The 14,153-nt window shown below is 45.2% G+C and overlaps 1 protein-coding gene across 3 annotated transcripts in view; it reads left to right on the top strand.

Annotated features, from left to right (window-relative positions):
- Positions 1 to 14,153, top strand: part of DHX32 (DEAH-box helicase 32 (putative)) — a 62,939-nt gene that overhangs the window by 12,817 nt on the left and 35,969 nt on the right. For 2 of the 3 annotated variants that reach the window (XM_084751180.1, XM_084751179.1), the window contains exon 2: positions 13,036 to 13,546. In XM_084751180.1, coding sequence (XP_084607306.1) covers positions 13,265 to 13,546 — 282 coding nt within the window. In that variant the 5' untranslated portion in view covers positions 13,036 to 13,264. Of the gene's footprint in view, positions 1 to 9,615; positions 9,690 to 13,035; positions 13,547 to 14,153 lie in introns of all 3 variants that reach the window. The other variant, XM_084751181.1, reaches the window with a different exon arrangement.

Consider the following 14,153-nt stretch of genomic DNA (forward strand, 5'->3'; position numbering starts at 1 on the left):
AAGAAATCTGCGGAAGCCAGGAAACTGCACCAAGTGTTCGGACTACTTTTTCATAGGAACTTTAGTAAGAGAGAGGGATCCACAACCCCCAGGGATGTATATTTCCAGTAGAGTAGGATGGTGGTGGACGAACCCTAACAGACTAAGTCAAGGACAGCCAGAAAAGTAAGCTGGAGCCTAGAAGGGCACTGGCGAGTGCAGGCCTGCTGCTCCTGAAATCCCTGTGCTTTCCCCACTCCACCCTCCACCCCCACACCTGATCGTTCTTAAAGTGAACGCTTAGTGGCTACAGAGTGTCAACAAGAAAAGAAAGCTGCTTGGTATTTATAGGGCTCAAGGTCTCCATTTAGGACAACAGTTCATGAAAACTGAAACTTCAGAAGTTGATACTAACGATGCCTCCAGCAGGTGCCAGGGCACAGAACTTGTTCGTTTGCTCTATGGCTTGATACTTGGGGAAAAGGGGATTATAGCAGAGCATGGTCGTAAATGCCTATAGTCACTGCACTTAGGTGCTTGAGGCAGAAAGTAGAGGATAGCCTGAGCTACATGATGAAACTCTGTCTTCTAAATAAGTAAACACATGACTTTAAAAACTTTAATAAGAGGTGGGAGATGTACCCTGTCAGAGGCAGGCAGAACTCTATGAATTTGAGGCCAGCCTGGTCTACAAAGCAAGTCCAGTAAAGCCAAGGCTACACAGAGAAACCCTGTCTAAAAGAAAAAGAAGTTTAATAAGATAGCTAAACGTTTAATTTATAGATTTCAGAGGCAAAATAAATGCCATATTTCTTGGAGAGACTGGAGGTGGTATATTCCTTAGATTTTAGCTGTACTGGGCCTACTCATTCACCCAGAAGTAAACCAAATTAGCGTGTGTGTGTGTGTGTGTGTGTGTGTGTGCGCGCGCGCACGCGCGCACATTATAGAAACCCTACTTTAAAGAGCCTTTAAAATATTATACAATCAAAATTGATTTAAAAAAATAATATTGACAGCCTCGTCTATAGAGTGACTTCCAGGACAGCCAAGGCTACACAGAGAAACTCTGTCTGGAAAAATCAAAAACCAACCAAACAAAGCAAAACAAAAAATATTAAAAAGCATCTAGTAGTCTGGTCATGAGATTTCTAACAGAACACTTGGCTTTCACACCTCACTGTGAGGAGTTTGAATATTGAGAAGTCTTTCTGGCCTTGCACTGTGGCACACAACCCTTTAGCCCTGGCACTCTAGAGGCAGAGGCAGGGGATCTCTGTGAGTCTGAGGCCAGCCTGGTGCATGTAGGGAGAGCAAACATACCAACAAAAAAGTGAGAACCTAAAAGTATTTAAATTATAGTATATAGTTTTAAAAAATTCATTGTAGGCCCAGTGGGACGGCTTAGTGCAGTGGTTCTCAACCTTCCTAATGCTGAGACCTTTCAATACAGTTCCTCATTTCACGGTGACCCCACCATAAAGTTATTTTTATTGCTACATCATAACTGTCATTTTGCTGCTGTTATCAAAGGTGATGTATATACCTGTGTTTTCCGATGGTCATAGGCAACCCCTGTAACAGGGTCATTTGACTCCCAAGGGGGTCGTGACTCAAAAGTTGAGAGCCAGTGGCTTCGTAGATAAAGATGTGTGCCTGCCACTAAGCCTGTGAAACTGATTTCAGTCCCCAGAACCCACATGGTAGAAAGAGAGCTGACTCCTGTAAGTTGTCTGCTGAGCTCCACACAGGGGCTTTCATGGCCCCATACAAAATAGATAAGTAATGTAAAAATGTTTAATTAATTGTACAATTGATTGTTCAAACTGCATTTGATATGGGGCAATACTGAGTAAACACCGAATGGTATTATAGGTGGTTTTCCTAAAGCAGATCAATTATTAAAAATTATTTTAAAATTTCATGTTTATGGATGGTCTGCCTGCCTCTATGTCTGGGCCCCTCATGTGCCTAATGCCAGAAGAGGGCATTGGGTTCCCTGGAACAAGGGTTTCAGAGGATTGTCAGAATCCATGTAGGTGCTGGGAATTGAACGCAGGTCCTTAGGAAGAACAACCAGTGCTCTTAACCAGTGAGCCATCTCTCCAGTCTCAAAGATGAGCAATTTGATGTATTTACTTAAACTCAATGTCTTTGAAATCTGGAAATAAGATTTTCAAAATAAAATTTGAAGTTTGACTTTATCTTTTCCAGAGAGATTTTTAAATGGCTCCTGGAAACAAAATATGGTCTGTTTTGGAGAAGGATAGACCTTTGAAAACATGGGCGGAGGAAGACTTGCTATGCATCTCAGCCCTGTCTTGAACTTCTAGTCTTGCCTCAGCCTTGGACATGCTGGGGTTACAGGCCTGTGCCACCACTCCCAACCTTCTGAAAACCTCAAAACGTGATCTCATTGCGACACTGAAGCATTCTGTAGCTGAGAAAATATACATGCTAGTGTTTTACTTGTAGCCCCATGAGAGCAGTTAGAACTTGCCTTTCAAATACACAAAACGGGGTCTCAAAACAAAACAAAACCAAAAAACCAAATACACAAAATGGGTTTGCAAACAGGTCTGTACCTCTTTTACTTCAAAAACATCATTTCATGTACATTTATTACATATGTATGTGTATGCATGTATGTATTTAGTACATCACACCACAGCATGCACATGTGAAAGTCAGAGGACTTTGGGATTCTGTTCTCTGCTCTTAGATCACCAAGCTTGGCATAAATATCTTTCCCTGCCCCCCCCCCTTTTTAAAAAGATTTATTGTTGTGTATACAGTGTTCTGCCTGCATTACACCTGCAGGCCAGAAGAGGGCATCAGATCATGTTACAGATGGTTGTGAGCCACATGTGGTTGCTGGGAATTGAACTCAGGACCTTTGGAAGAGCAGGCGGCGGGCGCTCTTAACCACTGAGCCATCTCTCCATCCCATTCCCTGCCTTTTTAAAAAACACTATCTGACATCTTTCATGGGGTCAAATATTTCTTCAGCCTGTAGTGATAAAATATAAGCTTATTTTCTTTGGTTTTGGGTTGGTTTTGTTTGTTTGTTTGTTGTTTTTTCAAAACAGGGTTTCTCTGTTTAGCCTTGGCTGTCCTGGACTCGCTGTGTAGACCAGGCTGGCCTTGAACTCACCTCAATCCGCCTGCCTCTGCCTCCCGAGTGCTGGGATTAAAAGTGTGTGCCAAAAAAAAAAAAAAGTGCGCCACCTTGCCTGGCTTCTTTTTTTGTTTGTTTGTTTTTGTTTTTGAGATAAGGGCTCACTGTGTAGTTCTAGCTGTCCTGGAACTTGCTATGTAGACCAACCAAGCTGGCCTCAAACTCAGAAAAAACTGCCTGCCTCTGCCTCCTGAGTGCTGGAAGTAAAGGTGTGGCCACTGCACCTGGCTAACCTTCAGATCTCTAGGGAAATTAGGAAGAAGAGTGGTTCTACAGCCCAGCAGGCTCCGTACACTTATCCAGGATCAAGCCAAGGCCAGACAGCCTCACTTCAAACACCTACTGTATCACAGCCAAGATGCCAAAAGCTGGATAAATTAACTAAACCTCTGAAGGCTTAAATTTCCTCATTTGAAAAAAATGGGACTAATGAAGTAAACCCTCATGGGGTTCTTAAGGGTTTAAATGAAATAATCCATATAAAGTGCTTAAGTACTTATCAGCACCTGGCATAAAGCAAGCATGCCCTAAGCGCTAATCAGTAGAATTACCATCGTCATCATCGCTAGTCCAGCCTCAGAAGCCTGTGGGACCGTGCTCTCCTACTGTGGTCAGCAGACAGGAGCTGGCCCCAGCCCTTCTGTCAAGGTAACAGGGAGGAGCAACAAGTTGACTTACACTCTGATACCAGCTTCTTAGCTTGCCATCCATCAGCACTTTGCATAAAGTTGTCATGGAATGTTGGACCCATGATCACGTGGGCCAAAAAACAAATGACCTTTTATCCTGAAAACAGCTAGCACTCATTTGCAATGTTCATTCCTTTTTCTTTCTAAACATTAGCATTGTGAGTGGTCAGCCTAGTTCCTGTTGTTTCAGCAAATCCTCACCCATCACACTGCCCACACTCAGCACTGTGTCTGTTTTCTAGGAGTCACAAAGATAACTCTGAAACTACCTCTAAGCGAGGGCAAGAGCGAGACGGGTAAGTGTGGGAGGTGGCCTGTTTCCAGCACACAGTGTTTGCAGTGGGTTTATAACTTGGTCACGGTCCTTCCATGAGAGGACAGCAGAATGCCTATACTCCTCCAGCATCATGTGGCATCACAGAGGCCACTGTTTCTGTTTTTAAAACCGCGTTTGAGCCTTCTAGAAATACACAACATATGAATGAGAAAATAGCTCTTAAAGCTTATTATTAAGAGCCCATCTTCTTGTAACTGAAAGCGGGAGTTACAAAAAAGTGTGTCAGCAGTGAAAGGTTTCTGAACACACAGGGACCCCAGATTAATCCAGAAGCTAACTGGAAATGAACCTAGCTGTTTCTGTCAGTGCTTTCCCGTGTTGTGTCACGCAACTTCATGGCAGCTGTAGGTCAATACTTTGTGCCACCATAAAATTCAGAGCCACAAAGCTCTGCCGGGAACACTGGGGCTCAGATTCTAAACCATCCATTGTGTGCTGTTACTATGGTGGTGCTTTGTTTGTTTGTTTGGTGTATGTGTGTGGCATATGTGTACAGGTGTCTGTGCACATGGGTGTGTGTGGAGGTCAGAGGTCACTGTCAGGGGCTTTCTGCAGTGACGTCTTCACCTTTTTCTAGTTGCATCTGGGGCTACCAACTTGGCCCACACTGCCTGGCCAGCCAGCTTGTAGTATCCTTCTGTCTCTGCCTCTCTTTCCCGAGTGAGGAGATTACAGATATGTACCCCCCCACACACACACACAGCTTTTATTGGGATGCTAGGGATCGAACCCATGTCCTCCTGCTTGTGCAGCATCCCTTTATCCACTGAGCCAACTCCACAGTGCCTGATGTGTAGTGCTCTTACTGTGCATCCAGAGATTTCTGCTCTTATAAGCACGGTGGTTTAGTTACAGATTACAAAGACTAGTTATGCTGTGCCATCTCTCTTCAGCATGCCACAAATTACTGTGTCCGTTAGATTCTGTTGTGTTAGAGTCTTTAATTTTAAAAACTGCTTTTTGTATTGCTGACTTGAATTTTCAGGGGAAAAAATTATATAAATTTTGGCTTAGAAGGACAGAATTTCCTCATCTCTAAATATAGTTCTGCCATTTATACTATGCATTTGTACAAAATGACATCTCAGCAATTTTAATTATTCAAAATCAAAATGTCATTTAACCCTAAAAACCACTGAAGAGAGGCTAAGAGCACTGGCAGCTCTTCCAAAGGTCCAGAGTTCAATTCCCAGCAACCACATGGTGGCTCATAATCATCTATAATGAGATCTGGTGCCCTCTTCTGGATTGCAGGCACACATGCAAGTAAAATACTGTAAATAATAAATAAATCTTAAGGAAAAAACAAAAAACCCAAAACCTACTGAAGAAGCTTCCTGTCCTGCAATGTATCCAACAAGATTTCATTCTTTGTGCAAAACTAAACAACCATGCTCATCTCATTGGTATGCAAGTTTGCCTTTAGTAAATGGTGATACTATATGTATGCCAAATAATTATTTTAAAGGTGAATTTCTTGGGGATAGAGAGATGGTTCAGTGGTTTAGAGCACTGGCTGTGCTTCTAGAGGCTCCAGGTTTAATTCCCAGCACCAATATCACCATAGATGGCTCACAACCATCTATAACTACAGTCCTATTGGATCCAGTGCCCTCTTCTGGCATGCAAACATATATGCAGACAAAATACTCATACATGCATCATACACACATGCATATATACATTTTCTTTAAAGAGTGAATTTGTTTATGATGGTTTAGGATTGGTAAATGTTTGACTTGATTTTATGTACCTGCACACCCAGGTCACATCAAAATTTCTGATGTTCTAAAGGGATGATGAACAGAAAACAATAAGATGCTTTGTAGAAGACCTGTCTAATCATTTGCTTTTATGTGCAAACACATGAGTTATGAATGCTTTACTACTATATAGATCTTGAGGGAACATCTGAGAGATTAAAATCCCAAAGGGCTTTTACAAAAATGAGTACATTTTGCATTGGCTACTTACAGAGTTGGGCGTCATATAAGAGTAACTTAAAAGAGATAAGATAGTTTATGCGTCCTGTGAACCCAGTGCTGGGACCAACTGATTTTCCAGACCTATTTGAAGATAATGTTAAAGGTTTTTGTCAAGAGTTGTTCCTTAGCAGGAGCCAGAGAGGCGCCTCAGTGGTTAAGAACATTTGTTGCTCTTCCTGAGGTCTCAGGTTCGATTCCCAGCATCTGCGTGTCAGCCCGCAGCCGTGTGTTATTCTAGTGGCTCGGCATCCAACTCCCTCTAAGGCAGGAGGCAAACAAACACCCGTACACATAAAATAATAATTAAAAAAAAGTAAGAAAGAGAAACATCCCTTAGTTTGTAATAATTCTTAGGGTTTTGCTGTTACATGAATTGGGTTGGCAGACTGCTCTTGCTGGGTGCCTCTTTATAACTCCTGGTGTGCCGTAGGCGTTAACCTCTTACTGCTTCCACAGAGCTGGATCTGATAGGCAACCTTAAAACAACTAAAAGCAGGTGATGAAAAGATAGGCAGTGTTAAAGAAAATAGTGTGCTATCAAGCTATAGGTGAAAACTGCAAGGAAAAGCAGAGAACTTTTACAAAGCCGAACGTCAGGTTACCCACCACGTGAACAGACAGCCCCTGTACTGAGTGTGTCAGGCCGCTTGTGCTCCGGCTCCATCCCATTGTTGAAATCACCCAGTGCCCGGGCTTACCTCGCTCTCCTGCATGGCCCAGCCTTGCTTTCCTTCTTTTAGTTGCTTGGCAATACGATGAAGGGTTTCACAGACAAAGAATTTCTATCTTCCCGTCCCCGGCCTTGGCTGGACTGGAGCCCAGAGAGAGTAGCCAGTTTGTTCACACTGTCCCAGCATGGCCTCCATGCAAGCATGCATCAGGCCAAATATTGACTGAATGAGCGACAAGACACTAAGAATGAGAAAACGGATTGGATTGTGAGTGGTGCCTATGGTACGATGCGTCAAATGTTTTAAAGGCATAAAATCCCCAAAGATCATAGCATGGATCATTATTTATTCAGTCACAGTCTGTAATAGAGGGATTGCACTAGGGATTAGCAATGAAGGAGTGAGGCAAAGCTCCAGCATAGTCTAAGTGGAGGCTGTGGGTAGGTGGGTAACCCCCTGTATGTGAGGCTTTTGCTCCTCACTGTGGGCCACAGAGGCCTGTGGTGTGCTGGAGCCGGTGTCATGCCTGCTGCCTTCTGAATCTGAGGGCAGCCTTTTCATTTCTAACAGTTACTCCTGAAGGGGCCAAGAAAAACACAACTCATCCGGGTGTGGTGATGCACACCTTTACTCCTAATATTCAAGGATGCAGCTGCAGGTAGATCGCTGTGAGTTCGAGGCCAGCCTGATCTACAAAGTGAGTCCAGGACAGCCAAGGCTACACAGAGAAACCCTGTCTCATCAAAACAAAACAAAACAAAAAGGAAGGAAGGAAAAACCCAACTCAGTAGACACTGGATTGACGACATGTAAGCACAGGTACACACTTGAGTTTATGAGTGTGCCCCACGTGCCCACTCCTCCCCTCTAAGGGTAGCAAGGATATATAATAATGCCATTGATGAAGAGGAAAAAAGTGTCACCACGGTGACTTCCTAACGACGTGATTAGACATTACTCAGCAGGGTCAAGGCATCTGGAACTCTGAACAGTGATGTGACAGAAACCAGCTGTGCAGGATGTGGGATAGCCTGCAAGGGAGGCAGCATCCGGGGTCAGGAGTACAAGGGTCACGGATCCCAGGCATGATGGCCTAAGGAAAGGAAAGGAATAGAATTCTCAGAAATCGTTAAGGACTTGTTAGCTTACTTTTATGGGGGAGCTTGCTGAAATCTCTCTGAGGTGTTAGCATCATTCATCCATTCAACAGATAATTATTGGCTATCTCGTCTGTGCCATTTGCAGGTGCGGTGAGCAGAGTAGACCCAGAGCCCTGCTTCATGGAGCGTGCCTTCTGGTACAAGGCTCCAACACCAAACAAAATGGAGGGGAGGCACTCGTGGTGAAAGGTGGGAGTGTCGTGGCGAGAAGGTGGCCAGGGCATCCTTTCCTGAGTTGACACTTGGCAAACCTCTATAAACTAAGAGAGTGTGGCATTTGGTTGTCTGAGGAACATGTCAGACACAGAGGAGCAAGGACAGGGCCTGAGGCTCAGTGAAGGAGCCATGACTGAGGAAGAATGAGGCAGCTGCGGGAGCCGGGCAGTGTGGCCCCAGGTCCCTAGCAGACACTGCTTCTGGAGGTCACCACCATTGTTCTGGGTTTAGGAGATGCTTCCTCCGTCCTCAGTGGTCTTTGGTCTCTAGTTTTCCTTGTCTCCATCTGACTACAACACAGAAAGGTTTAGACTGAGCCCACCCAGTTTGCTCAGGATAATCTGAGCTCAACGTCCATGGTGGAGCCACAGCTGCAGGGTCCCTTTTGCCTTTGCTGTGCAAAGTACAAGCTCAAGACATTCAGGGATTAGGCACCCGGAGGGTTGTCTTGCAGGCTGCTGGTGTCTGCTGTCCCTTTGTGAGTTAAGGTCTAAAGGACTATGAAGGGGCTGTTGAGCCCAGTGGGGAAAGTACCTTTGCTCACCACCCACATCTGTTAAAAGATCAAGTAGAGGATCTGAGATTAAAAAAAAAAAAAATCAAGGGATCCTGGCAGTATAGCTCAGCACTCAAATGTTCTGGTCTGAGCAACTGAAGGAGTTAATTGAGGTGCAGCCAGGTGTGTGACTCTGAGGTCATGTGGGAGCTGAGTTTCAGACATGCAGAGTTTGATGTGCTTATTCAGCATCCACAGCTAAGACAGTGAGAAGATCGTGGCGCACACGAGCCTGGAGTCCAGGGAGGCCCGACAGAAGGACACAAAACTGGGAGACTGCACCCTGTTATGAAGGGAAAGGGGCAGGGGGCCAGGAACTGTGCTGAGAAAGACTCAAACACAGAAGAAAACACAACATTCTGCATAGAATGTTGAAACAAACCTGCTTGCTCTCAGCCTTGGTTCTTGCTTTCTATGCACTGTATTTCTAGAATTGTCTGAGCCCACCTCTTCTTATTCTAACTTACTAAGGCTGCCACACACATATTTATTTATTTATTTATTTATTTATTTATTTATTTTTGTAGAATCCCACTACAAATTGTTACAGACCCACTTCAAAGAGCAGCCCAGAGAAACTGCAGTCTGCGGTGTGTGTGTAGGCTCACTCTGAAAAGGAGCCTTTCAGATTCAATTTTCTTATAGTAAAATGTCTGAACTGATAATAATTTTAGCTGAATTTTATTTGACATCTAACCTACCATATTTGCTTGCCCTATCTCTCTCCCTTCCTTCCTCCTTCCTTCCTTTCTTCTTTCGTTCTGAGTATCATACATCCTGGACTGACCTAAAGTTCACCGCATAGCTGAGGATGACCTTGAACTTCTGATTCTCTTGCCTGCAGCTCTCTGGTGCTGGAATTGTAGCTGCCAGTCTATGCAGTGCTGAGGCATGAAGTCAGGGCTTTGTACACACTAGGTAAGCACTCTGCCAACTGAGCTACAACCCCTGCTCCGTATTCTCTTTTTCTCCTGTGTTAATTTGCTAATGCAGGCCATGGATCACTTGTATATTCTTAATTACTGCTAGGGGAAAATAGATTCACATAGCTCAGCGCAGATGTAGGCGGGATGAAGCCAGGTGTCTGAGCACCACGGGGCCTCAAATTCAGCCTCCAGTTGAGTTTCAGCCACTGCTCTGTCCATATCCGAAACACAAGCCATGCAGTCAGTCACAAGAAGTCACTCTGACTGCCCTAGAGACTGGGAACGTAATAGCTTGGCTCCTCAAATGCCCCAGTTTACACTGAAGCCCTTTGTGGACCCAAGCTTTACAAACATTTTTCAAACAAGCCTGTCTGGTTTCTTAGCGCTGGGAGGAGATCCTCCCTGGATGGGTATGCAGATGACAGGGTGGCATGGGTAATGTGTCACTGAGTCAAGTGGGTCTCCAAGGCAGCAGCAGTCTGATTTTGACTCTTCCCTACTTAAGAAAATATGAGGACAACCTTCTGCTATGGTGGCCTACAGTAATAGTGACCCTGAGTTGCAAAGAAAGAGTTTAACTGTGGGTACATGTTACCTGAAGGCTGCAAGGCCCACCACCCAGGAGCTTGGCAGCATCGCCTCCTGAGATTCCTTGGGCTGAGCAGGCTACTGAGGGTACTTACTCAGGGCTCAGGCATGCGTGGTAGGTCTGGGGCACCTTCCCCTGCGCTCTCAGGTGGGAGGCTTCTGCTGACTGTGGCCTGAACATCCCAGAATGATAGCCAGCTCCAAAACAGAATGTTTGTAGCATAAGATCCCCAGGGGTACCTCAGAATCACCTCACTGCATCCTTTGTCACAGCTTGGACTCCTTTCCATTGACGTAGTGGCCCTCTTCTGTCCCACCACAATGGTGAGGTGGTGTGAACACAGAACACATAGCAGAGTGGCCGGGTGGGCCTGAGGGGTCTGGAACAAGCACTGCTCAGAAGATGTGTCTATCATTGTGGACTCAGGGTGGTCCCTCCTGTTGTCATATTCACACACAGAGCTAAGTGTAAGAAACAAACCAGGGACAACAGATTTTAGTTGCCTTGAGTACTGTGTTCCACAGAACAAAAGAAAGTCAGATCAGTACATTTACCGAACATCATGAGTGAGGTGACATCAGTTAGGTGGGCCTGGGCAGAGCCGGGGAGTCCCTGCTGCAGACTCCAGGTGCCAGCTGATGACATCCTTAGCTCTGGGTGACCTGTTGAGTAGCGTAAGTGCATTCCAAGACTTGCTTAATGGAAACAGGAAGTTAGGTCAGGTGCAGTGTCTGTTAAGAGGACTAATGGTAGACTAATACCATTCCATCTCCATAGTCACGAAGCCCTAGTCATCACCCTTCAGCATGGGCAGCAGACATGTGGCTCGAGCTTTGTGAGACTTCACTGATCACCCTGAAGGGCATACCATAAATGAACAGAAACGTATTTGGTAAAGATGGTAGCTGTGCTATGCCTTTTAATTTATTTTTTTTATTTGTTTGTTTGTTTGGTTTGGTTTTGGTTTTTCAAGACAGGGTTTCTCTGTGTAGCCTTAACTGTCCTGGACTCGATTTGTAGAGACCAAGCTGGCCTCGAACTCACAGAGATGTGCCAGCCTCTGCCTCCCTGAGTGCTGGGATTACAGGCATATGCCACAGAGTCCGGCTTAATTTTTATTTTTAAAGATTCATTTATTATGTATATGGTATTCTGTCTACATGTACTCTTGCACACCAGAAGAGGGCACAAAATCTCATTATAGCTGTTTGTGAGCCACGATGTGGTTGCTGGGAATAAGCCCCAGGCTCTCTGGAAGATAGCCAGTGCTCTCTCCAGTCTCTTAGGCTTTTTTTTTTTTTTTTAAGTAAAATGGGTAAGAAGTAGTTCCTAAGGCAATCAGGGATATGGTGTAACAACAGCTTAATTTAAAAGTATTACAAGGGTGAACGAGAACCCTGAGATGTGATTCCAATTAGAACAAAAGAAAATGTGGGCCTAAGATTGGACCTCGGCTTCTCAGCAGGGGCTGCTGCTTAGACTCGCTGACTTCAGATTCCGCCTGCCTGCTGTGCCACTGCCTCGGTTCCTGCAGCTGTCTGGGGTATCATCTCACCCCGTCAGAGCCAGGAACGGAAGAGAGGCCATGCTGTCATCCTGTGTTTGTATTATGCAATATTGTGATTCTATTTTAGTTGAGGAACGGGATGCATTTTTTTCAGAACCCTACTCAGTTAGACACAGCTGGAAAGTGGCCAGTCCCCAAACCCCCTGCCCTCTGCCCTATGTATGCCCTGTGCCTAGCGCAGGACAGATCCTTCTTGAGTGACTGGCTTCCTGGCATCTACTGGGCCAGTGGGCAGATCTCTTTTTCCTCCGTATGAGTGAGGGGCCAGCCCATGAAGAAGCGGAAGGCTCACCCTGTAAACAGTAGTTCAGGTAGCACAGCGATGTGAAGAGAGTAAAGTACAGGGGTACTGTTAGACTTGTTTTATGACTTGGTCTTTTAACTTGCATTTTCCATGTTTGTTTGTTTTGTTTTGTTTTGTTTTAAATTAACCCCAGGCTCATATGAGAAGGGACTTTCCCAAGCATCACCAATTGGCTTATTTCCCCCTGTTAATCGCTAGTAACTGGAGAAGGAAGAAAAAGATGTCTCACTTGACATGTAAAGGATATGTCCTTGGTGTGAGTCTTACCTTTCTTTCCCTAGGCATCTTTTATTATTTTGACGCTGGCTTGTTGGGCTTCAAACTCAGGAATCTCAAGAAGAATGCCAGAGAGTTCTGATTTAATTAGACAATAGCTTTATTAGAAAAAGATAAAAGAAATAATAATAAATTCACTTCACTCTCTGGGATTTCTAAACCGGCATGAGCAAAGTCGGGTTTCTTAAAAGGTCCTTTTCACCCGAGGCATGCTGGGTAATAGGAAACTTTTGCTGGTGTTTGGGGACCACTCTCCTGGCTGGCACTCCTTTGTAAAAGTCCATGCCTCTTTGTCCTGGGATTAGGTGGCCACGTGACTGATTAGCCTCACAATTCTGATCAGCCTCCCTGTTGCTTTCCATTCACAGCTACCGAGCTGCGGAGGCCTGGACAGAGGTCAGGGAGAGAGCACCAGGCTCGGCGAGGATTGGTTTCCAAAGCTGCAGGCTCCTGTGAGAGCCGGTGTGAAACAGGCAGCAGCCGGGACAAACAGTAGCTAGTTAGCCGAAAGGGCTGAATGTTTGTGTGTGTCTACGTTTTCTGTTTTTAACTTCCTGTAAGTTAGCCGGTTTTACATTCATCTTCCATGTGTTTGTTTTTAGTGTGGTTTGTGGAAAGCCATTTAGCAGACCACGAGCGCTGAAGTGAGCCGGCACAGGGGGTAACCCGGCAACCACGGACACGGGTTTGAGGAATTAACTTGCTGAAACCCCGACCTGGGCCTGGGAGCCCGGCTGAGTGTGTGAGCGGGCCGCACACCGTCTGCAATGGGCTGCTGAAGGGGGAACTGGACCGTGGAATGTGAACGGCCTGAGCGCACCGTGGGAAGAAATGGACGAAGAGGAACTGGAGCATCCAAACTCCTCCCCAGAAAAACGCTATTTTCCCGAATCCTTAGATTCCAGCGATGGCGACGAGGACGGGGTCCTGGCCTGCGAGGATCTGGAGCTGAACCCCTTCGATGGCTTGCCGTACTCTTCGCGATATTATAAACTGTTGAAAGAGAGAGAAGAGCTTCCAATATGGAAAGAAAAATACTCCTTCATGGAGAGCCTGCTGCAGAATCAGATTGTGGTCGTGTCAGGAGATGCCAAGTGTGGCAAGAGCTCTCAGGTGAGGACCCGTAGGAGAGGCCTGCGGCCTTGCCTGTGTGAAATGTTGCGACCAAACAAAAAGAGCACTAGCAACTCGGGTGCTGTAAACCAGCCTTGGTTTTTACACACAGGAAACTGGAGTTTACGTAAACTACATCAGTAGATGAGGTGTTAGAAGATGAAGTCGGAGTTAGTTATTTCCCTGCCTGGGTTTAGAGGATCACCCTTGATGTTGGTTCACATTTCAATGGGGATAACCTAAACACCTGGCTGTGCTGGCCTTTTTTTTTTTTGGGGGGGGGGTTGTTTTGTTTTATTTTGGTTTTTTTTTTTTTTTGTATTTTTGTTTTTGTTTTGGTTTTGGTTTGGTTTGTTTTTCGAGACAGTTTCTCTGTGTAGCCTTGTTTTTGTTTTGGATTTGCTTTGTAGACCAGGCTGGCCTCGAACTCACAGTGATCCACTGTCTCTGCCTCCCAAGTTCTGGGATTAAAGGTGCACACCATAACCAGCACCTTTTCTTTCCTTCCTTCCTTCTTTTTTTTTTTTTTTAAGTTTTTTGATTATTTTAATTTTGCATCTTTGAGTGTTTGGCCTACATGTATGTCTGCACCATGTGTGTGCTTGGT

This window comes from Acomys minous (genome assembly GCF_964271855.1).
Source record: "Acomys minous genome assembly, chromosome: 2".
Lineage (NCBI taxonomy): Eukaryota > Metazoa > Chordata > Mammalia > Rodentia > Muridae > Acomys > Acomys minous.